Source organism: Vanellus vanellus (genome assembly GCF_965231255.1).
Source record: "Vanellus vanellus genome assembly, chromosome: 10".
Lineage (NCBI taxonomy): Eukaryota > Metazoa > Chordata > Aves > Charadriiformes > Charadriidae > Vanellus > Vanellus vanellus.
The window spans coordinates 6,513,719-6,539,896 of record NC_138915.1 but is presented as its reverse complement, the minus strand read 5'-3'; the positions used below and the strand labels follow the sequence as shown (position 1 = coordinate 6,539,896).

General features: G+C 40.6%; 1 protein-coding gene across 2 annotated transcripts in view; it reads right to left on the bottom strand.

Moving 5' to 3' along the window:
• Positions 1-26,178, bottom strand: part of TENM1 (teneurin transmembrane protein 1) — a gene marked incomplete at both ends in the record, with an annotated part of 259,760 nt that overhangs the window by 62,317 nt on the left and 171,265 nt on the right. For both annotated transcript variants that reach the window (XM_082488474.1, XM_082488475.1), the window contains 7 exons: positions 1,222-1,242; positions 2,155-2,404; positions 7,137-7,280; positions 12,849-13,116; positions 15,751-16,012; positions 17,801-17,920; positions 24,857-25,073. In XM_082488474.1, the coding sequence (XP_082344600.1) occupies positions 1,222-1,242; positions 2,155-2,404; positions 7,137-7,280; positions 12,849-13,116; positions 15,751-16,012; positions 17,801-17,920; positions 24,857-25,073 (1,282 nt within the window). The remainder of the gene's footprint in view (positions 1-1,221; positions 1,243-2,154; positions 2,405-7,136; positions 7,281-12,848; positions 13,117-15,750; positions 16,013-17,800; positions 17,921-24,856; positions 25,074-26,178) is intronic.

Genomic DNA, 26,178 nt, shown 5'->3' with positions numbered 1-26,178 from the left:
GACAGAACACCGACAGAGGCAATTATTATTGTAATTAATAGGGCTGTGTACCGAGTATTGTCACAACTTGATTTAATTAAGGTTTAAGTTCATCTCAAGAAACTAGTACTAGTGAGCAAATATTAAAAAAAATCTACTTCACAAAAGAAACCCCTAAGTTTGATTCATGTTCTGAATGCATTAGAGAGTAAATATGTCCCATTTGCTTCTTTTCTTTAGTTTACAAAGACACTGGTCAGTTCAGCGTGAACACAAATGGAAAGAATCCTTCAATTAAAAAACAGAACCTTGCATTTGCCAACCAGGAATTACTCTTTCTTTTTAAGTTTTCATTGTGAAATATATGAGATGTGACATCACCTGTAAGTAGGCTGGCAAATAATCTATAGTATGCATTAGCACTCTTGTGGCTAAAGGGAGTAATTCCAACCAGTACTCTCATCCTGCAAACACGCGTTAAGTCCGCACTCCGCTTCCTACTTTGCCATGAAGTTACCAGCTTAGGTTGTACTAGTGCTGGTTTATTTGTCTCATTTAAGTACTGAAATGCTAAGAAGATTGTTTCTAAGGATACAGAGTGCCTTGCTACCTCTTTCTAGCCTGCAACATCATTTCTGCAGCTGGATTGCTATAACCAACTCCCTCACCGTCTGTCGCAGAAGCCTAATGTGCAACGTTCATTTTTATAAAGAAATCCCTGCATTGCAATGCCAAAATGCTAACTGCTTTTGCTTTAGCCGGAGAAGCAAGGACTGAGCTGTGACAGCGACCTCAGTCCTGGGGCCTGCCAGGCACCCTCTGTAACTGTGGCAGATTTTAAAGGTTGTAGTACCCCAGAACTGCTAAAGCAGAGTCCTCTTGTGTGACTCTGAGGCCTTTTTTGTTATTTTTTTGTTACTAAGCCTCCAATTTTCTTGGCTGGCTGTATCTATGATCATTCAAACACCCTGTGAAATGCATATGACAACTATGAGATGCATTCCCAGCTTTGAAGTTTAAACCTCTCCATCTCTCCTTGGTGATCAGCAAACTCATTTTTAAAGGGAGACTCCATTCCTTCAAAGGAACAAATCAAACCTACTTTACTATAAACAAAGGTGAATTTGATTAACATTTGTATTTATTAAATTCAGAGTGTTTCTCTACATCCAGACTTCTAGAAGGACTTTTGTAAGACTTTCTTTAAACATGGTTCATATATTGTTACTGTGCTTTACTTACCTGTGTCTTGTGTCTCTATTCCTAGTAAGACAGATCGGTTCAGGTTTAAAAAAAAAAAAAAAAAAAAAAAAAAAAAGACAAGAAATGTTAGTATGCTTCGCCTAACTGCTCACAGAGGTGTATCCAAATAACAAAACACTGTTTATCCTATTACTCCGTATTATTTCTTTCTCTCAAACCATTTCCTTTCCACCACCTGCACATTGTCAAGTTAATTCTGAACAATTGGCACACAACAACATCGCCAGCCATGTTAGCTAGTTGGAGATTCATGGGCATTAAGTAAGACGAATTTAGTGTATCAGTGTCCGAAACCTTTCCTGCCTTCCCCTCTGCCCCTGAAAGGGAATGAGAAGCTGGAGTCATAATTACAGGGGAGTCGTTAACGGTGGCACAGGCCCAGCCTGAGACATGCCAGTCGGCAATGCCGGGTTTGCTCTTGTCTGCTTCAACTCAAGTCATATCCTCTGTTGCAGACGAGGAAGAATTTAACTGTATTAATTTTAATCATGGTAAGTCTGTCTTCAGCTTCATAATGCTGGGACCTGATGTAATACTGCACGTATTTGCTATTGAATTATGGGGTTTTCTTCAAAACTACACTTCATGGAATATTTTAACTTTTTTGAGAAAACGGATGAAAAATCTCACGGGAAGAAAAATTAGCTCTATTAATTCTGCACTTCGTAGAAATTCATTACACAAACCCTGTTCTAAAGGCGACTTAATATGCCCTTTTTAACTGATGACTTTAAAGAAAGTGTAGGTTTTCTGATGAGTTTGTTCGACAATTGATAAGACATAGGCTCACCAGGCAACTAAACGTGGCTGCTTCTTTAAGTCACAAGTGAAAAAAGGCTCACCGTAGTTTTCAAAGGCATATCACAGCCAGGATAACGAACACGAGTCAGAGAAAACGAATTGTGTTTTTACCTTAATTCTAATATACCAATTGAATTTCCAGAGGGAAAGATCCGTCGGACAAAATTGAAGTCACCAATATACACACTACCATCAGGCCCAGAAGCAAGAGCAACCGGGGCAAAGAGTTTGCTGTTGAGCGCAAGACCGTTGCAGTTGGAGCAAGAGACACTTCTCTGGTGTCCGTTGCCCATCACGGTTGAGATGACTGGCGGCTGCTGGGAAATGAACATGTTTTCACCGTTTCCTTTGTGTACAATTCCTAAGGGGGAGCAGAAAACAGAGACAAAAACCCGAAATGTATAGCGTTTAAACTATTCCACAGTTCTGGATTATGCAGTCCTCCAGAAAATCAGGCTACCAAAACTGCATCAAACATCAGATCTTTTAAAGACTGTCACAGGGTTCCACTAATCTCTTCCAATTTTGTTCAGTCCCTAGCTTCACCATCACCATTTTGTCGATTAGTGGTTTAGTGGCTATTTTAAAAGCCAACATCATGAGGAGAACTCATGGTTGGTTAATGCTCTAACAAATTGACTGTTAATTGCAGTGCTATCTGATTTCTTGGGGATTACTACTTTAATATTCATTTTATTCATAAATTTTTATTAGGTAGCAGAGGAATTTCTTAGTCAGTTTGAATAGTTAATTAAAGGAGATTAATAGCAGGACTACTATGCATTTTTCACAACAGAGCACTGAGTGGCAGTACAAAATCAATATTCAAATTTAAATGCAAGTCCTTCATGGTATATAAAAATGGTGCCAAGTGCAGCAAAGCCAAGTCAAGGAGTAATTCTGAGGCACAAGTGAATTTCTTACCAGCAAGAATATATTAAGTTCTGCCATAAAGTTTAAAACAACTTTCCAGTGTGTCAGTATTTTATCACTGCTCTGCAGCGTATGTTGTTGAAAGTCTTCCCAATTACTAGGCTGGTGATACCAGAACCAGTACAAACATGTATTTTATCAAGCTGATAGCTGTAGTGTTTGTTTGGTTTTTTTTTTTTTTTAATAACAATATGGTAATATAGTTAAGTACCTTTAAAATTACATGTTATTGTAAGATTTTGGCTATTTCTGAATGGAAGATAGGCATTCTTTTAGACAACAGTCCAAAATCTCTTATTTTCCTTGGAAAGCCCGGTACTTCAGCAGAAAAGTGGCACGATTAAAGGAATAAACACAAAGGAATATACTTTCTGGAGGACTCTTACACTGTAAAATGAGCATATTCTAGATACTGCAGGAAGTGCATGTTGAGACACGTCCAAATTTTTCCCAAGTTCGGCAAATGTATTTAGGTACTGTCTCTACTAACTTTTGTCAAACTATTTTTTTGTGTCTTTCAAGTAAATCTGAACCTAAAATTCCCCTTGGAAATTACTAAGTGTTGCCATAGCTATTTTGAAGGTAATTATATTTTTAAAAAAATATTTCTGAACAACAGAGAACAGAATACATATGTTTGCTGGAACATTGGCTTAAAAAGAGCATCTTGGAAATACGCCAGTAAAAGTAATGGCAATATCCTCCCTTATGCACCGGATAAAAATACTACTAAATGAAGATGCTGCCCTTTGTCTGAAATTAACAATGTAAAGGTAATATTTCAACTGCCTCATACAAATGCCAGTAAATAATTAGGGCTCTGGAGAATACGTTTTGCTGTCAATAAATGTAAGCATGTGCTTAATTTCAGGCTTTCGAGCTACTGCTTTAATTTTAGTCAGTGCTGTGTTGCACTGGGGCCGAAATTACTGTAAAGCATAAAGTCCCTGTAAAATTACTCCTCCTTCCGCCAGATAAATAAAAATGGAATCAATACACTTGCCCATCAGAAGAAAAATCTAATTCAAAGAATACTCTGAAAAATCAGTTAATAGCACATTCATTTGTATTCATGAGATATAGGTGTCTTTAAAAGGACTCTATATAGGAACTAGTATTTATGGTATGTGTTCTCTTCTTGATTATGAGAAACGCCCTGATGATCTTCCAAACTCACCAAAACCTTTGTGTTAGAAAACATTAAACTCTAATCATATCACAAATTAGAAGTGATCACACCTCTAAACTGGAGAGGAAAAAAAAGTGGGAAAAGAACAGTTTAGTACAGCTGAGAACAGGATGCGATCCTTCGTTAACCTAACAGTCATATTGGCACAAACCCATAGGCCTTAAAAAGCTCGAGTTTCCAGTGACAGCCACATTGGAACAATACATGTTATTTCACATCTATGTTGCTGGAATTGGTCATCTTTTTTTTCTTTCTTTTTTTTAAAAATACTCACATCTGGGAATACAACACAGTCCTTTCTTGCTATGGTTTCTGCATGTCAATACTTGTACCTCCACAGCTTTGACTAAGTGCGATCCTGTAAAATTGCATCTACTTATTTTTACAACTTTTCTGTTGTACGTAGTTATTTTGTAACATCTCTAAAATGAATAGCCTTTATGGGGAGGGAGGTAAGCATACCCACCCTGTCTCTGAGCAGGAACGTTGTGCCCAGCAGCAGAACTGCCGGAAGGCAAGGCCTGGTGGATGAAGTTAGATATAAGCTCTTCGGGACTAGTTAAGTAACAAAGCAAAGTGCTTCTAGTTTTAGTTTGAAAACAAAATTGTACTTTGCAGTAGAGAATTTTTAGAAAAACACTTATGTTACATTCCAATGCTATTTCTGTCATTAATCCAGTGACAGTGTTTCAAAAACAGATGCGAGGTTCATGCTTATAAAAAGAGCAGCTCTTCATACATACAGAGGGAGTGCTTTAATTAAAAGCGAAAAATCTTAATATTTTCGCACTCGAGAAGGCTACTCATGCTTTTCATTTCACTCACACTGGCGTGGAGATAAGTCTGAAATGTATAATTCAAATTTTGAATCATATTCTTGTCCTTATTTAAAGTACATTTTATATATCTGAAATGGAAGGGCAGTTCACTAGCTTCTAGATTAGACCAGAAGCACACTCATTATTTTTATCCGTTTGCTTAACACAGTTCATTATTTGGTTTTGTTGCTTTAATACGAGCCTACAGGCTGCTCCGTTAGCTGTGCACTAGCTACGGTATAGTCCTTTTTTTCCTGCTCCTGCTTTTCTAGTCCCTGTGTACGAGCCAGGTGTGCATGCTCAAAGCCTGTTATAATCACGAGGAACATCTGAGACATCACCGAGCTTTGGCTGAGCTTTGTCATCCGCACTGGAGATGCTCTCACAGGAGACAGAGACAGAAGAGACCCACTGATATCAAGTCAGACATCTTACACCCTCCCCTCCCCAGAGTGTGTCTCTGTAAGTAAAGAGGGCAAAGATGTTCAGCAGCCCTGATCATGCCCAGCACAGTGAGAACAAGCGAGGAAGAGGAGCAGGGATAAGAAGGCGCACATTCCCCATCGTTGTTATTGGCCTGGGGTAGCAGGCACAGCCCAGATGATCTCCGAGGAGGCGGCGTGCGGCAGACAGGTCTGTGCTCTCTGCTGCGCGCAGCCACGCAGCCGAGACGAGGCCAGGAAGCAATTTGTCACCATATACCCCGTGCTCAGGAAAGCAATGATTTAGCCCCACTCTGATTATAATTGTATACTTTACAAAATCTCAGAGCACGTTAGCGCCTATGGGGTGAATTATAGTAGTAACCACTGCAGTTAGCAGATAGTCATATAAATTGGATTTACTGCCAGCAATTTAGTCTTGAAATTAAACTATGCAAGTGGTAAATTGGCACTAAGGAGTAGACTATGGGGCTCGCAGTTGGGGGCTGAGCTGACTGAGGTCAGATTTCTCTTTGTGTTAAATGTCAATAGCTGGCATTTAAAAGAGACAATCTATACAAACCAATGAGACAGGGTATGAAAGAACCGCTGTTTAAAATGTCAAACTATTTTAAATCAAAACAGAAATCCAGATAATTTACAAACTAAATCTGACCTTTTGTATGTGGAATATTTATACTGTAGCTGCGTGTTCAACAACAGAACTTGTAAAAACCTGACGGCCATACATCTGTGCACGAATCTTCATTAACAGAAGTTTGCAGATGGAAATAGATTTTAGTGGACAGACTCTCAGCTGGAGCAAATTGAGACAACTTTACTGAAGCCAATAATCTGCTGATTTATAAGTGCTGAAATCTGACCCCAAGTTTCTCTTCCCCCAGACAGTGAGATATCTGTTCATTGGCAAAACCATATTTTTCTAGTTACCATAATTTATCTACAAGTATTGTTTTAATAATTTAATCCCACTAATTCCTGATTATAGATATTAAGGGAGCAAAAGAACCCCCCCCAGGAACAAAGCAAAAGCCATAAGAAAACAGATTCAAGTCTCCATGCTTGAAGAATCTCTATGCAGAGTTAATTTTATGACACCAAAAGCATTTATAGTTTTTTTTTTTTGTTGTTTTTGTTTTTTTTTTCCTAATGCTTAGAAAGATGCTGGATTGCTTGTCCTGAAGAGTAACTTACTGTGCTTCTCCACAGAGTGGGCAGCCACAAAAGCTTCTGCATACCCGACTGGCAGCGTGGTTTTGGAAGTGCGACCTCTCACTCAGCCAGTCTGTTTTCCCGCACGGTTTGTCTCCCTGGTGCTGTGATGCTACTAACCAATCTTAGTCATGGCAGGAATTAAGGGTGTAGACACTTAACTGAGACTAAAACACACTATAACCTGACCTAAAAGGTGGTACTTCTATACCAACAGCATGAGAACGAACCTAAATTAGTGTGCCCTTTTTCCATCCAAATGACCAAAACGTGTTAGTGCTGACGCATTAGTGATATTAGTGTTTAATACCTGGCAGCCAGAATATTAAAAATATCCATTCAGATGGCATTTACAGTTCAGGTCTCAATAAATGAGGGTCCACATTCAAACAAAGAGGATTACACGTTAGGAAGTGTAATGCTTAAAATCTGAACAATTAATTCCTTTAAAATTTGTATTCTTCTCCTGCATGTCCAGTTAATAAAGGAAGGACTTACCACTTTGTGGATTTAATACATGGTGTTTGTTTATAGACCAGCCTCCCAGATTTGAAGCATCCATTTCAAAGCCTTGAAGGATTACTGTTCTCTTCTCCCACAGAATAAAATCAGGACATGTTTCATATTCATATCCCACCGACACTGCAAACAAATAATTAAAGATCTATCAGTCTACCTTTTCCTCTGTGAACTACTCGGTAATTTTTCATTCCAGGTTTTGATATTCATCTGTCAAGTAACGATGCCACTAATTTTCCTCTGCCTGATTGCTATTGTTGAACAGTACTTTTTTTAAAAAGGGTTTTAAGAGATTAGTATGTTATTACAGCTACAGTTACTACTGTTTCAAAGGAGAAAATTTTCTGTTGTATCTGTTATGGATTTCTTAAGAGTATAAATCTCCTCCAATGACTCCTGACTTGATTGTTTATTGCATTTCTGCTAATTACCTGAATAACAGCTTAAATAGAAAAAACCCCTGTGTTAAAACAAAATGGTTTTAATTTGTTTGCTAATTCTAAAAACTGTAGTTAGGCAGAAATGGATTGCCAAGCTGAAATTTTCTAGAATTAAACATTTATCTTAACAGGCTTGCACATTGCACGGCTCCCCTCTACAGCTGGCCAAAATACCCAATGAAAATCCTGAATTTCACTAAGGACGGTGGTTTTTGGGGGCACTCAAACTGACCAAAAAACCTTCCCTCTAGTACTTCAGTAAACCAAAAAAAACCTCTTCAAAATTTTATTTTGGTGTCTCTAATATACCAACTTTTTAAAAAAAAAGTTATTTATCTCCTCTAGTTAACCTTTTTAGACTTCAGTGCAACTCACTCATAAAGGAAGAATGTTATTTTGACACCAAATCCTCAAATTTGATATAGGGAATATTGAGATAGTTCAGCCTTTCCAAAATCAAAATGTCTTTAAAATATTTTAATATACAAAATAAAAAAAATGTAAAAAAACCACAGTTATCCAATGTTTTCAGTATTTTCTTCTCACTTTTTCTATGTAGCAGCTTTAGGTACATTGTACTTGAACCATAAATAGTTTTAATACCATCTAAATTCCGTTACTGGATGCCATCAAAGTATTTTGACCACCTATAGCAGGGAGCATTTGTGTTTGTAAGATAAATGTTTTATGGCAAACCGAAAGCCGTTCCTTCCAGCAGCTTCACTTAGAGCTGCTTCATCATTTTAGCAGAAAGAACCTGTTTTTGCAGCTAAAGTCTGACTTGTAAAAATCACGTCTCCTTAAGTACTGTAAATATTGTATGTTTCAAACATTATAGGCTTCAGTCTGAGGGTCCAGCAGCCACTCTTTCCAATTTTTCTGTTCCAGGAGCTCTTGTGACTAACATCAGCAGCGTTTCTGCTTAGCGCCCGTCTGTGGGCATGGAGCTTCATCCAGAGCAGCCACATCCTGTGCTGAGATGAGCCATCAAGGTTCAGCAACCGAACACGCTATTTTCTAGGTGTTAATGCAGACAGAAGATAAAGGGCAGATTTTTCCAATGAAGCAACCTCACACTTGCCACCTACACGTTCGCATCTTTTACTCCATTCGCGCACTTAACACGTTCAATCCCGAGGCAGACATGTATACTTGACAAGAGTAAAGACCTATAATACAAAGTCACTCAGCCGTGCTCAGCGACCCACTACAGACCCACGGGACAGTTCATCGGCTGCTGTAAGGTACCACGCTGGTATCTGGGTCAGGGGAGGCGTAACGATTTACACCATCTGAGAATTTGTGCCAATGGGTCCACAGTGGCACATTTACTGGGGCTGTAGCTGACACTGTAAAGCGTCTGCTATTCCCTGCCTGGAGCTGCTGCTTCTGAGCTGCCAAATACCCTCTAGAGGTTATCATCCCCTCTCTTAAAAAGTTCACTATTATCTGCTCTCATCGTTATTGTGTGTAGCTGCCTTTTTGTCCCTTCTCATCAGTGACAGACACGTGAACATAACGCTCACTTCATGTGTGTCTACAACCGTGTTTCTATGTATACTTACACGTATTTATGAAAGAAGTCTATGCTTCAAAAAGGAATACCTGCATAATCTTAAAGCAGGGTCTCCCGAAACATCTAACTGATATACCATGAAAATTTCCCATGAATCCTTTTGCATGGAAAGCAATCAAAGCGAAGCGTAACAATTGTAAAGTCAACAAAGTGACTGCGGTGCCACTTGAAAAATAAGTATTTTGCTACCGGCAAGTTTTGCAGAATGTAATTTTGGAAGTGAAATGACAATCTCAGTCAGCTTACCCTCATTGTGGGGTGTTATTTTCTGGTCAAATTAATTTATAGCCCTTTTTTGAGATGACTGAGATTTCACTGCATGAAGGAGAACTGTAGCGACTATGTTTCTTGGTCACTAATAGCCAGCAAGTACAGTTCTTTACAGTCTCAAAATGGATTTCCAAAAGATTTACTGAAATTATCTATACAACAAAAATCTATTATTTTCATACAACTATTTAGAAGAATGAACAATAATCTGGTAGTAGCGCCAGCATATCCCAGTTTAAGGGCTGCTGCCAAAACACAGGTCAGAAATAAAAGACCCGATTAAACAGGACAGTAACCTCTTCGACCTTTCCTGAAACATTTATCAGCATCTTACTTCTTCGAACAATGGATACAACGAACTCAACCAAAGTGACAAGCAGAGTAATGAACAGAGAAGAGCTAAGAGTGTTCTGCTCGAGAGCCGGTGTATATTCCCACCCAGGAGGGTTAGTCCTTGCCCGCCGCTTCCCGCTGCCGTGGGGGCTGCAAGGGCTTGTGGGGGGAGAATGTATGGAGTTAGGCAGGAGCATTTAGTGAGGTTTCTACCGAAATCTTTCCTTTTCCTATGTTAAATTACAAAGGGCACATAGACTTTACCACCAAGGTTTTGTGTGTCAACCTCCACGTGATGTTTTTTTATTCAGAACAAAGAATGTTACTTTATCATCTCAGCTGTTAGCCTGAGAAGAGAAAATGGCCTCTTGCTGGGGACTTGGGGACTGCGCAAACACCAGAAAACGTTTCTCCAACAAGTTTAAACAGAACCACTTGTGTGTGGAAATATGCTCAGAAAGTCTTCTTTTCTGCAACTGGCTATGTGATCGTTGCTGTCAATAACTCTGAAGAAAAATAAAGATGTTTATAGTATTTATAAAACCAAAAGCAGATGGTTATATTCCTGAGTTCCAGGACTTCAACCTGCTGCAATTTAATTTAATTAAAATGAAAACTCAACAGAAGGCATTATTAAATATTGGTAATATACTGGCAGAGGAAATTATTTTGACAAAAATTCATATAATGGATGCATACGAAGGTCCCCAAGTACTACGGTGTGTCAAATTAAATAAAGCTTTATTGGAATCTAACAAAGCATGCTAACAATGAACTTAAAATAGAAAGATTTTTCCCTTCTATTTTGCAAGAAGCATAATTAAACTAAACTTTAAGTAAAAGAAAAAAAATTAAGCACCAATTAAATAATTTAAAAGTTGTTAGCCAGCACTACTGCGTAAGCCTTATTCATATTTAAACACATTACGCTCATCTACGTCTAATTTGGGAATCTGTAACTACAGTATCATTTCATAAGATGTTATGTATTTGATTTAAATTGTTTTAAAGTCCAGATATGTACTGGACTTCACGATCATCAGAAGACTCTCAAATGATGCAGAGGGCGCAGGCATACTCAACTGCTTCCTCTCAAACACGTGGGTGTTACTGTGTGGTGACCGACGGACTGAATAGAGGGCACGCGTAGCCGTGCTGAGGAAAGCCCCAGGTGGCACCTGTGACCCGTCTGGTCCTGCCTGATCACCCATGGGAGTGCCAAAGGGCACACCGGAATCTTTTTTTCATTCCTGGATTTTCACAAATATGTGTAGTGACCCTTTTAAGACCTTCCCTCACTGCAAAGCACCAGCAGGAATGTCTCTCTGCGACGGGGCAGGGCTAGGTTTGCCCCCTAACAAGGAGGTTGCATGAGACAGATGGGCTGAGAAGGGGACTCCTCCTCCCCGCCACGCACCATACCCAGGACGTTCAGCGCCCTCTCCGGTGTCAGTGCCAGCACCTGACCGACCCCTTCGCAAAGCTGTCAGCCCTTCTGCAGATGTGAGCCAGACGTGGTAGATCAGGTGCAGATATGACGATGCAGCAATCCAGGACACCTTGCACCAAGGGTGGAGTTTTGATCCCTTTAGGCCAATATGATGTGTGAGCTATGGCGGCAATGAGAAGACCTGTGCTTCTGCGCTAGCATTCATAGCAGATCAGGAAACTAATGAAGCTGAAAATTTATCACTTATTTTCTGGTTGCTTCAGTTTTCAGCTGAATTTGTTCCCGATCTGGCTCATTTAATGATCAAATGAATGAGAGTGGTGGCCCAGGGGTAAGGAGAGAATGTGGGAACGTCCCTTCTGGCGGCAGCCTGCAGTTGTATGTGTTGAAGTAGACTGTGCGACCACAGCCCTAGAATAAGCTCCTTGTTTTCTGATAGATTCCTATGTGCACCGCGTGATGTAAATCACGCTCCATATTTTGGTCTCATAACATTTCGTGGACACCAGCGGCTATGTCTGCATCATTCCCTAAGTAGAAATGACTAGGAAAGTCCTGTAACCCTCCTTTCCCCCACCGCCTCTGCACGCAGCTGCCTCACGGACCACCAGGCTGGGAGCCCACAGTAACAGTCACACGTTAGATGCTCTGGGAGCGGCAGGGACTGCACAGCCCGGATGGCACCATTTGGCTTCGCGCCTTGCGGGCACACTGCTGGTATGGACAACACAGCAGGTCCTGAAGAGCTTCTGGCTGCCCCTCGGAACAGCACTTTCATATACGGGATGAGGCATAGTCCTCGTGAGGGTAGATGGCTCCATGTAGCCCTCGCTATTCTTGTTTTATATCCCGATCCTGCCAATACCGCTTGCTATAATCCCCCTGCCTGAGAAAGCAAAACAAAACCGCAAAGGAAGTGACCAGGGCTTACTCGCAATGCTAAGCTTTGTTGGTAAGGTAAATAATCTTAATGGAAAGTATCTATAAGATCAGCCCATTAAGCAACATAACCTCAAATTCAATTAAAAAAACAGCAAGGCTTTTAAAAACCGAATGAAATTAATGAAAAAATGATCGGCTAAATAAAATGTATTTGCACAGAGAGCACTTCTGTAGCAATTCTCAGAATAGCTGCTTGTGCTGCTTGGGAAAGAAAACCTACGGAACACGATGATTTCCGTATAAACATCATTAAACAACAAATCAAGAAGTTTTAACTGTTGCGGACATGAAATGTATTAAGAAAGGATGCCTAAAAGTTAGAATTTTGTAAACCCCAAGTGGAAATGACATTTTAAATGTCACAGCCAAAAAATGACAGAAACAATGACACACCAAAGGTCATATTCAAAGTAACATTCAAAACCAAAGACAGCTGACTATAATGCCGTTAGTACATAACCATTCTCTGAGGGAAAAGGGGATTTTCAAATTGATTAAATTAGAAAGATGACATTGGAAGAACAAGAAAATAAATGTTTGTAGGAAATCATACGAGTCTCTTTAGCTCAAGAGGCATTTGATTTAAAAGAATGTAAGTGCAGCAACAAAATGCATAAGCCGTATTTTCCTGGCTTGACGTGTGTGAGCACTTCTGCTTACATCAAGGTGATTCTACATACCCATAGCCTCGGCCAGACCAGAAACCTTCTGTCCATATATATCTGTCTTATTCCAGGCAAACGTGTAGACCAAATTGGCCGCAGCAGGAAACCATTTCTGAAGCAGACGTCCTTCAACAGCAACTATCAGATGGACTTTTGTCATTCCAGAAGGGATGATTGCATGTGTCAAAATAATGCGCAGCAAAGTTTTATACCCTGGTGTTCGACTGCTGAGATAACTCAGCTTCACAAAACTTGAAGGAATTGAGATTTCCTCTTGGACCACCTTGGAAAAAAACACATCATTATATGTACAGCCAAGAAAAATGCAAAATTGTAATAACAGCAGGGGCTTATTTTACATTTCACAATCATGATGTGAACACAGTACTGATGGCCTTTGGTGTTTATTTCAGCAATGCAGTAGCCAGGCATATTACAAAACGTCCAACACCAGAAATTGCTTGGTCAACCTACCGGATGGCGGTCTGTCTATTTTGATAAAGAGCCTCTTCCTCCAATGCTTTACTCTTATCTGCCGAGCAGCAAATACTATCTCTGTGGATATATTCCTACGCATGAGCTCTACAGCTTTACCTTGGCTTTATTACTTGGTTTACTCAACCAGAATACAATTAAAACCTTTTCTTAAATGCACACACACTTTATGTATTACATTACAATTTGAAGGTACTATCCTGCTTTGGAGGTAATAACTCTAACTTGGGGAGAGCAAAGAAAGAAAACAACCCTTCCTTCTAAACCTCCTTCTGCGCAGGAGAGCTGGCGTTCAGGCTAAGCTCCGGCAGGACGGGGCACGGCGTACGAAGGCACAGCACAAGAAACCCAACAAGCTAGCTGGGGACACACGGCAGTGAAGTCCAAACAGTCTGGGCGCCAGAGTCAACTAGCTAACAGGCCAGTCCCTGGGGGCTGCAGCAGAGTTCAAATCCCATGGCGCTGCCGTCAGAGCCGCTGTCGGGATCGCTTGGATTAGCGCTGGCTTGGATATGCCCAGGGTGGGGTACTATCAATTCCTGCCGGCAATGAAGATAAGCCCTCAGCAACTAGAGGGACTGCAAAGACTGCGAGCTTGAGAGGGGAAAAAAAAAGAAACTTGGCCTTGACCTTTTGAATGATGGGGGCCTTCGAGCTACAGAAAGGGATTTAGCTCTTGTGATCTCCGGAGAGAAAGGAGCTCGTCTGGGACAGACTGTGAGGAAGAGCAGGCAAGAGAAGAGAGCAGCTTCTTGGAGGATGCCACCGCAGTCACCCAAAAGCCACTGAAAACTAGACTGTGCTTAATAAGGTTAATGACTTTAGTGTATTTCCGTAATAACAAGCTAACCTGTCACAATGTTAAATTCGTCAAGCTTGGGAAAATACAAACTGTTTTGTTTATACTCCCCAGTTTTTCAATTTTTCTTGTTTAACAAGAGATTACTTCACTTTCAAACCAATTTTATTTACACATTGCAACAGCATCACTGTCACAGGATTGCTGCAGTACAGCTGGAGGCCTGCCAGCACTTGTCGCTTCGACATATGAAATGTAGTGTTGCCAGGGAAATCCTGCTCCCTTTATTGTTCTGATTTGCAGTGTTCCCCTTCTTTCCTGCTGACATCCCAGCTGCCCCCTCTGTCATACATCTGACATCTCTTCTCATTTTTTAACAGAAAAGCAGGAAGAAATATTCGTGCATTAATACATGCTAATGTATCTCCTTCTCCTATTATTCTGGGTTACTTTTTGTTCATTTCGCAGTACTGTACAAAGGAACTTCACACTCTAAGGACCCTCCAATGACAAAAAAAGGACGGGGGGCTGTCCCAAGTAGACTGCATCTTTGGGTATCTTGCTGTTTAAAGAAGACCCATCAATACCTCACGTGGAGTAATGTGGCCCATTTTTTTCTTCCTAGCATGCATTGGTTATTCTTAATTTATGTTCATTAGTTTCATCTAGTACTTTCTGTGAAGCAACACTATGGCTATCAACTGGTTGAAACATGATAATGTTTTTAATAGTTATGGAGATGTTTAGACATGACTGAGTTCAATCAGAGGTCTCTTACATGTAGAATAAAGGCCCTCAATCAGTAGCAACACTTTTACGAGAAAAAGGTTGGAAATGTTCATGTCTACAGGTAACCGCCAAAATAACTTCCAGACTTGCTCAGTGAAATTTAAAGAGAACCCAAAAGAGGCCTTATTGCTTGAACTCTAACAACATACTAAAAATTATGGGGGTTAACATGATCTGAAACCTGTGTAGTTGTCTTTTGTTGGGTGTTCGACTCATACAATCTGTTTTAACTCCCAAATAAAAGACCAGTGAAATACAAGGTTATTTAGAAATTGCTTCTAAACTCCTGAGAGAGTGTCAAGAAAAAAGCCATTTAAATAAAACAATCCTAAAGATGATGTTAAAATTGTTCTACCTTGTAAAGAAAGTAATAAAACCCCAAAAGCTAAAATATAGCTGGAGATGCCATCGTTAAGAACTAGAAGATGTGAGCGGATGAAACAACCCCAGGAGTCTTCAAAGCATCTTGAGTCATGTCTCACATTGACGTATGGGGAAGTTGTACTGCTCATCTGTAATCTAGGAATGGTTCTGTGCACCACTATAAATCAATCAGGGTTTCAATAGTAAATCATGTTAGGTCTCCCCACTTTCGTCTACTTGGAGGTAAGAAATAAAGCACCTTAAGATATTAACAAAAAATAAATAAAGAAAAAAAAGCATCTTGTGAAACAGTACTGAAGACATAGGCACTGGTGTCATTCTGACCAGCAAATAACATCACAGCAGTTAACTGCTCGCTATTTGGTATCATCTTTGAAAATTGGCCAGAACGTGTTCTGCATCTGAACAAATTGATAATTTCATTGATCAACAAATTGATCTTTTCATTACCTGTAGCTCTGGAATAACGGTTCCTCTTTCAGGACAGGACCCTCCAAATGCTGTCAAGGGTGAAGGGAGTACAATTGGATTTGGGCTGACAAAAGTACTGATGTCACAAGATGGTGTGTCTGACTCTGTTCTTTGCATTACAACTTTGTCTACGATGATAAATCTATTCCAAGGCAACCAAAGGGTCCTTTTCTCAGATATGAAAGGAGATCTGTCAAAAACCAGAGTGACAGAGATGCCTCCAACAGCCACAAGGTCAAAACTGGAAAAGAGAAAGCAAAATGTTTTCTTTTTGTTTTATCATCAGATTACCACAGCTTTCAAGGCATCACAAACAAAAACTTTATGTTGCTCATTACAACCTTTAATTTACTATGTGAAATCAGTCAAGCGTACCTTCCCAGCATCACCTTGGTACTCACAAAGAAGCTTCACCTCGCTGTGCTCTCTCCCTGTACGCACCGATAGCAAGGCACAGGACTGCGCTGTTACTTGGCCTATCGCCTATCTCCCCTCTACTTATCAACTACAATCAATACTAACGAGTCATCTGTAGCAAGAGTGTGGACCCAGTTACTTTGGTTTACAGGAAAAGAAATTCCTAGCCCAGAAAAGGGGTGCTACTCATCACCTACACAGGTACAGCATGCAGAATAAGAAGTCTCAAAGCGTGTCAGGCCTTTTCCCTACTAACATACCCTTTCCCTTTTTCTAAAAGTAGCAGGAGGAAAAGGCTGAGTACAGTGAGCAGGAGACCCCTCTGTGCAGGATATGAAATTTTTGGGAAAGATGCCGATTAATTGTACTGAGAACTGATTCAGCTCTTGTACCTAAGGCAGGTGATCCTCTGGGAGCTATTGCGAAGAACCTTTGGCATATCTGGGCTGCAAAACAGTGGGACATAGAAGGCACAACGTACAGCATCTCAATTTTCTGAGTTTCTGACATCCGTAGTCAGGCAACATAAGGTAATATGTAAATAGGTACTTCACCCTCTGTATTATTGAATGCATCTATTATGGAGGCTTTTGATGGTAACAAACTGTGATAAGAAGTCAGACTTAATTATGCATATCTCATCACATTTCCCAAATGACACCGATTACATTCACAGTGAAATACAGGTAGCATATTTTAATGCAACAACTTTATCCAGGCTAGCGTAAAGAGGAAATGATAATTACTAACTTTCAGTAGTACGATTTGAAAGTCAATAAACTAAGGTAAAATAAATATGCATGCTCCTTACTTTTATAAATTGACAAAGCCAAACAAAAAAATAATTGTGGAAACAGCGACAAATTACGCTCGCTCCCTGTTGGAAAATAGCTTCTGATTTCTTGTCATTCACAACACAGCCAAGGAAGATGAACTCTTAAACTGCCCTTAGCAGCTTAATTCAAGTTCAGGAGCAAATCATGACCCTATTGCAAATGGATGGCCAACCCTGGAGTGCAATACAGAATATATAGGAACTTCATCTCTCTGAGAACTGAACTCCGCCCTACACGGCTGGGGAAGAGAAGGAAGCCAGCATCGTCCAGGACTGGTTATGGAACAGCAATTTAACCATTTTGGCTCTGGAAAGAGTCTGTCCTCACTTTTACTTGTGTGGCTCAGGTGATCAACTAAAGGAGTAAAACTTCATTGACACCTCAGTAAACTACTTGGAAGATTCACAGTTAACAACGGGAGGGGAAAAAAAAAAAGAAAAGGAAGACAGGGAATTGTCTGGAAAACCTGACTAGTGAAAATATTCAAATGTCAAGAAGGTGCTGTTACAGCAGTACTGTCACATTTTGACTCCAGGTGTTTGAATGCCACTGCAATCTTGTTGCTGATCAGGTTTCTTCTTCTTCTCTTTGTTCTTTGGTCACTTTACCACAGAGAGCTCTAACTAAATGTGCTCCCAGAGCAGAGGGCCAGATGCCTTCCTCAATCCACATATGAACAGCGATGTCTATGAAAATTTTGTACATGAATAGAAGGTGGTAGATGGCCCTAACTATGCAAATCTAAACCAGTAAAAGATCATATGTGAAAGTCTGACCTTCCATCTTGTCTACTGATGGTGTATCCATACTCATTGTGGTGCAGAAAACTGACGTTCACTCCAACCAAAGGTGTTCCGTCTATTGCTACCACCTGGCCTCGAATGACACATGCCCGTCTGTAACAAAAACAGTAGAAGGCAACACGTTAGACACATCAGGAGGGTGAGAAGGGCACTGATTTCAGAAACCGTGCTATACTTCTGTCCCAGACAGTCAGAACTACTCTGATATCATTGTGACTGTTGATTTTGCATGAAAATTCAAACAAGTACAAAAGACTGATTTGAAAAACCATTATCTCATGAAGATGACACACGGACTCTCCCATGAATCGCTGATGTATCAAGAATATATTTCCATTTCCGGCTATATTTCAGGACACCGTTTGTTCTGCCATTGAATAGCACTGCAAAGGTTTCACTGATAGTGTGATTTAGCTTGCTGCAGCTCTAGGGGGTGATGATTTGTGAAAGGGGAGAATGAAACCTCATTCTCTGCTGCTAAGAATAGGGCATCGCTGTCTATTAGAAAAAAGCTGAACTAATGCGATAAGGCAGCAGTGAGACACATGGTCTCCTCCGAACTTTGGAAAGTTATATAGGTAAATTCAGAGAGCACCTAATCAAGTGTAACATACATTTTTCTCGATCCCCCATCACATGTTATGCCCTTTTAAATTCCCTCTGGGATGTGCTGGACCCGCCCCCACTTTCCAGCATAAGAATCCTCCCATTCCACTAAAGAGGTTCGAATATGGCAGCACAGCAGAACGCACCAAAGTCAACAGGCAGGAAAGTGAAGTCATTGCTAAGCGGGTCTAATCGGAGGCTAACAGGATCACAAAATCATAGAAAATGAGAGCTGAAAGGATATACAAGACTTTATCTTGTCCATTCCTTTGCCTCAGGTAAGATCAACTATACCTACATTACTCCAGACAGACGCTTGTCTGACTCCATAACCTCACCAAGTAACTCATTCCAACGCTCCCGTGTGAGTGCTTTACTCATGGCAAGTTTTTCCTAGTGAATTTGAATCTCCACTGCCGCCCTTTAAGACCATTACTTTCACCCTAACCACAGAATTGCTGAAGAAACCGCCCTCTTTTTCTTAGCTTTAGTCTTTTACATATTTGAAGGCTGAAACGTAAAGGAGAGAAGTCTCATCGAGGATAAGGAATAAGATGTAAAATACCCTCACAGATTAGGGTAGATTAGGGTGCAGATTAGGACCTAGTGGGATTTTTCTAAGGGTTTACACAGCTACATTCCACTGAAACACCTTTCAGTATTTTGCCCCGTGCCATCAGGTATGCTACGTTAGCACCGATGAACGGATCTGGGTCTTGGGATCTAATGATACAATTGCACGTGCTTCCTGGAACTGTGGTTTCACATAATGAAGTGAACAGTGTATGCAGAAGTCTTTTGATGACATTAAGACATTTATGGTCAAACCCAATAGAATAGTTATAAAGGTAACCGCCATTAATTACTGAATGTAAACAATAAGCATAAGTTTAGACATTGTTACGTCTCTCTCTCAATTTGAAAGTTCATGGTAGACCTCAACAGACACATCCTACCTTTGCACAGTGAATATGTAATCTAAAGGAAAAACTTAATAGCTCCTCAGATAAAAGTTATTTAGGAGTCTACATAGGAATTTAAAAAATATCCTTTGAGAGATTAATTGATCATGATCCAATGAAATCATATGCACAAATAGGAGACCATAAATTTCTGAAAATTCTGACTTGTTTCATAAGATCCCATTCTCCAAAGCCTCTCGACAGGACACTAATTTATTACTATGATATCATCAAACCCGGCTGACTATGACCTGAGAAAATGCAACTGGCAAAAATTAAAACCCCTTTGCAAGTCGCCATTCACCACAGTTGCTAATACGAATTCCACGCTCCCAGGACACAGAAAGATGCTGATCTTCAGCAAAGATGCTGATAAATCCCGGAGGAACGGGAGAGGCTGCATTACTGCCAGTATGCAAAAACAGAGTTCTGATTTGCCACCTTTTCGCTTTTTACATTAACTAAGTTGGTTGTGGTCCTATTTGTGTGCAAAACCTGCTGCTCCACTGAAGGCAATCAAGCTCGTGTGTCTCAACAGACTCGCAAGACTCACTCAACAGAACAGCCAGGTTCAATTACTCTTTGATTTGTTACAGCAGGAAATACCGGTTTCTATTGTTTTCTCATATTTCAAACATCAACAGACCGGCCTTTCCTTTTCTAATCCCTTTATTAGTGCACTCCATATATTTACAATACACATTGGTGTGAGAGAGACCCCTAAGAGTCATCGTTATTCAGTACATTACTCCTGTACTCCTGTTTGTTCATTCCACACAGACCTGTCTTCTGACTCTACTCTGCCCTCATATTTTATCAAGCACGCAGATTTGTGTGATAACAACTCATCAAAGTCTTCATTATTTCATACATAGTCTTTCTTTCCTCTACTTTCACTTTACTTCTCGTTATTCATAAATAATATTAAGAGACTTATCTTTTGACTTTCTTGCTCCTTTTTTATTCGTCATATTTTACAAGCCACATACATTTACAGTATGTGATAAAGAGTCGTAAAGCCCATTACTCTACATTTATCTGTATTGAACTGTCTTTGCAGTCTTTTAGGTTTTAAATGTTCTAAGCCTGCCTGTGTTGCTACATTTGTCCTCATTATTTACTGTCTTTTTATTACCTACTCTGAGTTGAAGAGTCTTCTACTCTCTGGCCTCTTCTTGAATTACCAGCACCTACTAAATCTCTGACTAAGCGTTTGATCAGAACTAGTTTTAATTTTTGCATTTACTGCACGTATGAAAATAACTTTCAGCTAGTTTATGGCCAGCACTAATCTCAAAGGCTCAGGGAGGGACCAAAGTGGACCACTGTGTCCGGAGGCACGCTGGCACGCAGGTTCCCTGCAGCTTTGCTGCTTGCAGAGGACCTCGCTTAATTCCTTTCCTTACCAGAGCTTTTAGAGCAAGTTCCCCGCAGTGATGTCACTTCATACTCAACTGCCACTTCACGCTTCTTTGCTTCAACGTTCACCCTCTTCCCAGATGAGCTGTGGACCTTGCTACCACTCACTGCTTTTCTACATTTTAACAGAGAAACCTCTAAAGATCATTACGCCTCCTCAACGCGTCCCTCTTCTATTCTCAGTCTCTATGATTTATTCTACACACTTGTGACTGCCCTGCTTTTCTTTCTCATAGGGGATAATAACTCGCACTACCTGCCCAACAGTCACCTACCTGCAACGACTGCATAATCTTGGACTAAGGCTGTCCAAGTTGTTTTAACTTGAAACTAAGTGCAAAAATGTCTTTGGTAATTTGGAGGAGCTGGGAAGGAACGTGCCCCTGATAAGCTGCCCGAGCGTTTTCACATGCATTGAAAGTGGTTCTGGTCCCCTGGCAAGCTGTACTAAATCTGCAACTCCAGAGGGAGCAGTTGGCTTTTTGAGAGAAAGCAGATTCCCACCGGTTGCGGGTGGCCTAAAAGAAGCAGGATTTCTCTGTCAATGCTTCATGGGTCATTCCATGTGTAACTGAGGATCTCAGCTCTGTGGGTTTCAGCTCTCTGCCATCAAGCGGTTTGTTTGACATCTCTAATTTAAAACATAAATAGAAGTTTAAAATTCTGGATGCATTCTTTCACTACTTGTCAAGCATTTTATTATTCCACCACCGTTCTGCCTTGCTCTACTACTACTTACCTACTATTTTTTTGATTTTGTTTTGTGCGTTACGTTGCCAGTATTCTCTGAGCAGCTCAGGCTGAGACATTAGGCTCAGCTGTGGAACTTTGTCAAGCAGCTTGTGAATTCGCAAGTGTCACATTACCAGAAGATGTCCTTTACTGTATTACATTTCTGATTAAAATCTTCAATGAGAGAAATTAGACTAAAGGCTAGTAAGGTACATTCATTTCTTCCTGCTGACAATGTTGCTGTAAGCAGCCTTTGAAGGGTAATTAATTCAGTACCATACACTGGACCCTTTTTGTAGGCAATTTGCAGCGAGTCAAATAGCTTGCCAGCAGCATGCATTAAAAATATTCGGCAAAGAAACAAGCTAAAAAACCTATCTGAGAACAGAAGTTAATAAAAACATTTTAATCTGCTACACCCTGCTACATGCAGTAGGTCAAAACCATTCCTGATGTAAGCAAATACATTTCCATTTATGCAGAATGTGCCTAATCTGCCTTTCAGCACATCACAGTTTAAGTTGGGAGTTTGTAAAAACCCAGTACAAATGACATAGCTTTGGCATATTAAAAAGCAAAATATGTTTTGAAAACATTTAGCTCTTTACCATTAATTTTGGTGTAGTATTTAGCCATGGCTCTACGCAACACCCTGACTGCACTGTAGAAGCCAAATATTAAAAAATTAGATCTAAGCTAAAGTTTAAGATGCAAATGCAAAAAGGATAGATGTCCCAGCAGTCGTCAGAACAACTAATTTTAGTATTTCAGATGATGTTGAAAATGCCAGCATATGGCAGAGAAAAAACACTTTCAGTCTGAAGGACAGAGATAATCTTCACCATTTTTTGATAGCTTTCCCAAATCTATTCAACACCACTTTGGCTTTACTACACTTAGTTTCATACAAACCTCACCCACATTGGAGTTCCACTGACCTATGGTACAGTAAAACACTGCACAATGTTATTTGAATCAGAAGTCTGAAAACGCTGGATAGATGTTTCTTTAATCCGCTTAATGGTCTCAGAGACTTCTTGCAAAGGAGAAAGATAAAAAAAAGCCAGATAGGGCTCTGCAAAATCTAAGCACCAGTGGGAATGCACACCAGTGCTCTGAAATAAACGAATGCCACTATTTCATCCAATCCTTCCAACGCTTCTTGTTGAACCACCAATGCTATAAAACAAGTGGCACGCAGGCAGCCGTGACTTAACATCATCCGCCCGGACACAACCTTTTCAGCAGTAGCCAAATGGAGATTAAAAACCCCCGAGCATTCTTTGGTCAGTACCAGATAGGCAGGAACACAGACTTCTGATATTTTTACTGTAATAACAGTTGTCCTCCAATATTTTTTTAGTAATCTTAGTTCCCAGGAGAAGAACAGACACTAGATGACAGTCAGATTGACAACATCAGAGGAAGATTTCTGAACAGAGGCAGGACAGCTAAGCTGTTGCCTCCTTCCGAGATCTGTCATGCTTGAGGAAAATTCTGGCAGTTTTTAATAATATCTGACTTATGGATGAGCAATTTTTCAACAGCCCGGAAGACTGGAGGATCAAGCAAAGTGCGGACCGACAAACTCCTCAGGGTGCCCAGCACACTGCAGATTACTGCTGACAAAACCCAGGAGACGCGGCACAGCGCGAGTCTCCAGGCGCTGCCCCGATTCCAAAGATACAGCCAGCCTCATCCGAATCCCAACGATCCTCTCACCAAACTAACCAGTAATTTCTTTACAGCGGGAAGAAATGATACCCGGGGTGTGAACAATGCACCAATGCAAGTAGGAGCTGTGTTCCTTAGCGATATGAAGTACGAAACCACGGCGAGGGTGGGCTGCTGCTCACACACAAGCCTTCGCTGCTCTTCGTTCTCCAAAGGCATGGCAGATATCAGGGTAAAGGAAAGAAATACTCAGAAAAAGCTTTTAAATCCAAGTTAAATCCCATCAATGAGAGCTGTAAAAGATCAGTTCCTTGTATCTATAAAAGTACGTTGATGGGATTACGTGCAATCTGGCTGCTAACATTTGCAGTGTCACAAAACACTGTACAGGCGGCTTGAGTGCTCACCTCCTCTCTGAGAACGCCCACGGCGAGGCGTTTTGATGAGGAAAATCTTTCGGTGGTGACTTTTGGTTTAAACTGCGTAGAGCCCACCAAGGACCTTGCACCAGGTGCAATGGCCCTGTTCCACCAGCGAGAGACCCGCCATCGGCAGGTGGGCGCTTTTCATGGAGTTCATTTTCATGCCCTATTGTTCTACATATTTATAACATCCTGTTACATTATTAATAGTGATTAAAAGTTTAGGTTTTTCAGATCAATAAAGACTCTGCTTACGTATTTACTTTATGAAAAATTAATAAGTTACAAAGAGAAAGTGCACTGAATTTGTGCGCAGCTGCGGAATGAAGTCCAGGTTGTAACCTAAGTGCTGTGTACTGTGCTGTGAAAATAAAAAATTCTTACGCCCTTATTACTAGAACATGGTTTATCTAACGTATAGGCCTAGCTGACAGGGTAATAGTCAGGTGATGTGGATGATTTGTGGATCTCTTTGTCAGCATGTAAGTTATAGCTTCCCAGGTGAACTACGGCATAAAAACTTACGTGCCCCTATATTTCAAATGTTCGAGAAAATATGCGTTACCAGGTTTTCTGAGCAAGGAAGTGCCCCTTTCCTACTGCACAGTCTTCTCCTGTTAAAGGGCAAGGCAATCTCACAAACACTCAGAGATCGCTCTCCTGGTTGCCTGACAGCTCGAGAGTAACCTGCGGCACAAACCGGTGAACTCCACACTGGTCTATCAACAGGCAGTGAAACCAAAAAAGTTTTTTAATTAGGTAGCTGGATTATATGTAAGTGACACATGTTAAATTTACTACACCGTAAATACCAATCAAATTCTATTGGGCAGAAAGGTGACTGAATACAGGGCACCAACGTGTCCTTCTGGTTCCTGCCATTGTACGTTATCTACAGCATCAAGAGCTGAACTTCCCCCCTCCTTGTTTTGTAAGTAGGAGACAGCTTACCTTCCTCGACAGTCAAAGTCTTGTTAATCAGAGGAGCAGAATTTACTGCTGAGCCACTTTTATGAACTAGGTAGGTAGTAATGAGAATCTGATAAAGAAGAGCCTCAGCTGTTGGGACTCAAACATTTGCTCTCCTTTTAAGTATTTTTTGATTACCGGTGAAGAATTCTCAGCTATCCGAGTATCACTGTTTTTTCCCGATTAAATACCTTCATTGCAGTTCTCAATATTCAGAAAAGTCTTTTGTCTAAAAGAAAACTCACCTGCTCTCAAATGAGACATCTCCTGGGATTACATGAGTGCTTTCCTTCCCAATAAGGAATCGGATTCGATCATAAAAGAGCCTTGGAGGATGCTGAGAGAAAGGCGGTTGGCTGTGCTGAATAAGGTCAAGGGGATCAGGCGAACCCTGGCAGAGAGGACTCGCGTAACAATTGCTTTGCTGACAGCAGTCAGGGTCTACACAGTCCGTCAGGCCATCTAAAACGGAGAGAACGGAAAGTTCAGGAAATGGAGTGATTCTGAGAATAAAGCACCATGTTTACTACTGGAGAGCCCCGGCGGCGTTTAATCAATTGGAAGGCATGCTGATTATGACACATTCAAATTCAATAAAGCATTAACGTACATGCTTAGTCCAGGAGGGGTATTTCTCTCTGGTCATTAACACTGTCTCGCCCCATAAAATCCCAACACGACAATGAGAAAACACAACCTGCAAACTAAGTGAACAGGGAAGAGCGGGACAGCGTTCGCTGCACGACAGGCAGAAGAAGAAAATCACTACACAAAACTTGTTAGTCCAGTGGGTGCATGATCCACGCTCTGCAGCTGATATCTCTAACAGTCCTTTATTGTCACTACTGTCTGTTCACACCTGTGAAGAACGTACACGTAGTACCCAGAATGCAATGATGAAGTCTGAAGTGTTAGCTAGCTCTCATAAGCATCCTCACTACAGTAGTAAAAAAAGGTACTTGTTACAGTTGTCTGACTTCTGTGTTAAGCCCTACAATAGTTTTATTAGTGCTTTAGGATGTTTACTTTCCCTTTATCGGTTGCAATACTAGAATGGTCCATAAAGGGCAGAATCACGACTACACTCCTTTCGTAGTTGGTGATATACAAATACCCACCGTGATGCAGGCTCTGTCCCAGTGACCTGACAGATACATCCTCTCCATGGATGTTTGCACCAGGGAAGCAAATTTGGAAAGTGAAAACAAATCTGTTCCTCCTCCCTCCATTTTCAAGTATGAAAAATAGGAGAACTAATTGATCCCCCCCCCCCCCCCCCCAAAAAAAAAAATCTACATTTCTTCATGGACAAACTTGCAACAAAATTTTTGGGTGAAATTCATTTACTTAAATGTCCAAAGCCTATGGTGAAAAGTGAAGCACTGAAGTGCACTGAAATTAAGTACCTAAATAAAACTTAAAATTGGGCTGTTGGCACTTAATTGCTTCTATCAGCAGCTTAGATGTCCAAATTGCCTAAATTACGTACTCAGCCAGAAACAGATTTAATAAGGTACGGTAAAATGTCCAACTATCTTCTTAAACATCCATTTTATGACTTAGCAGT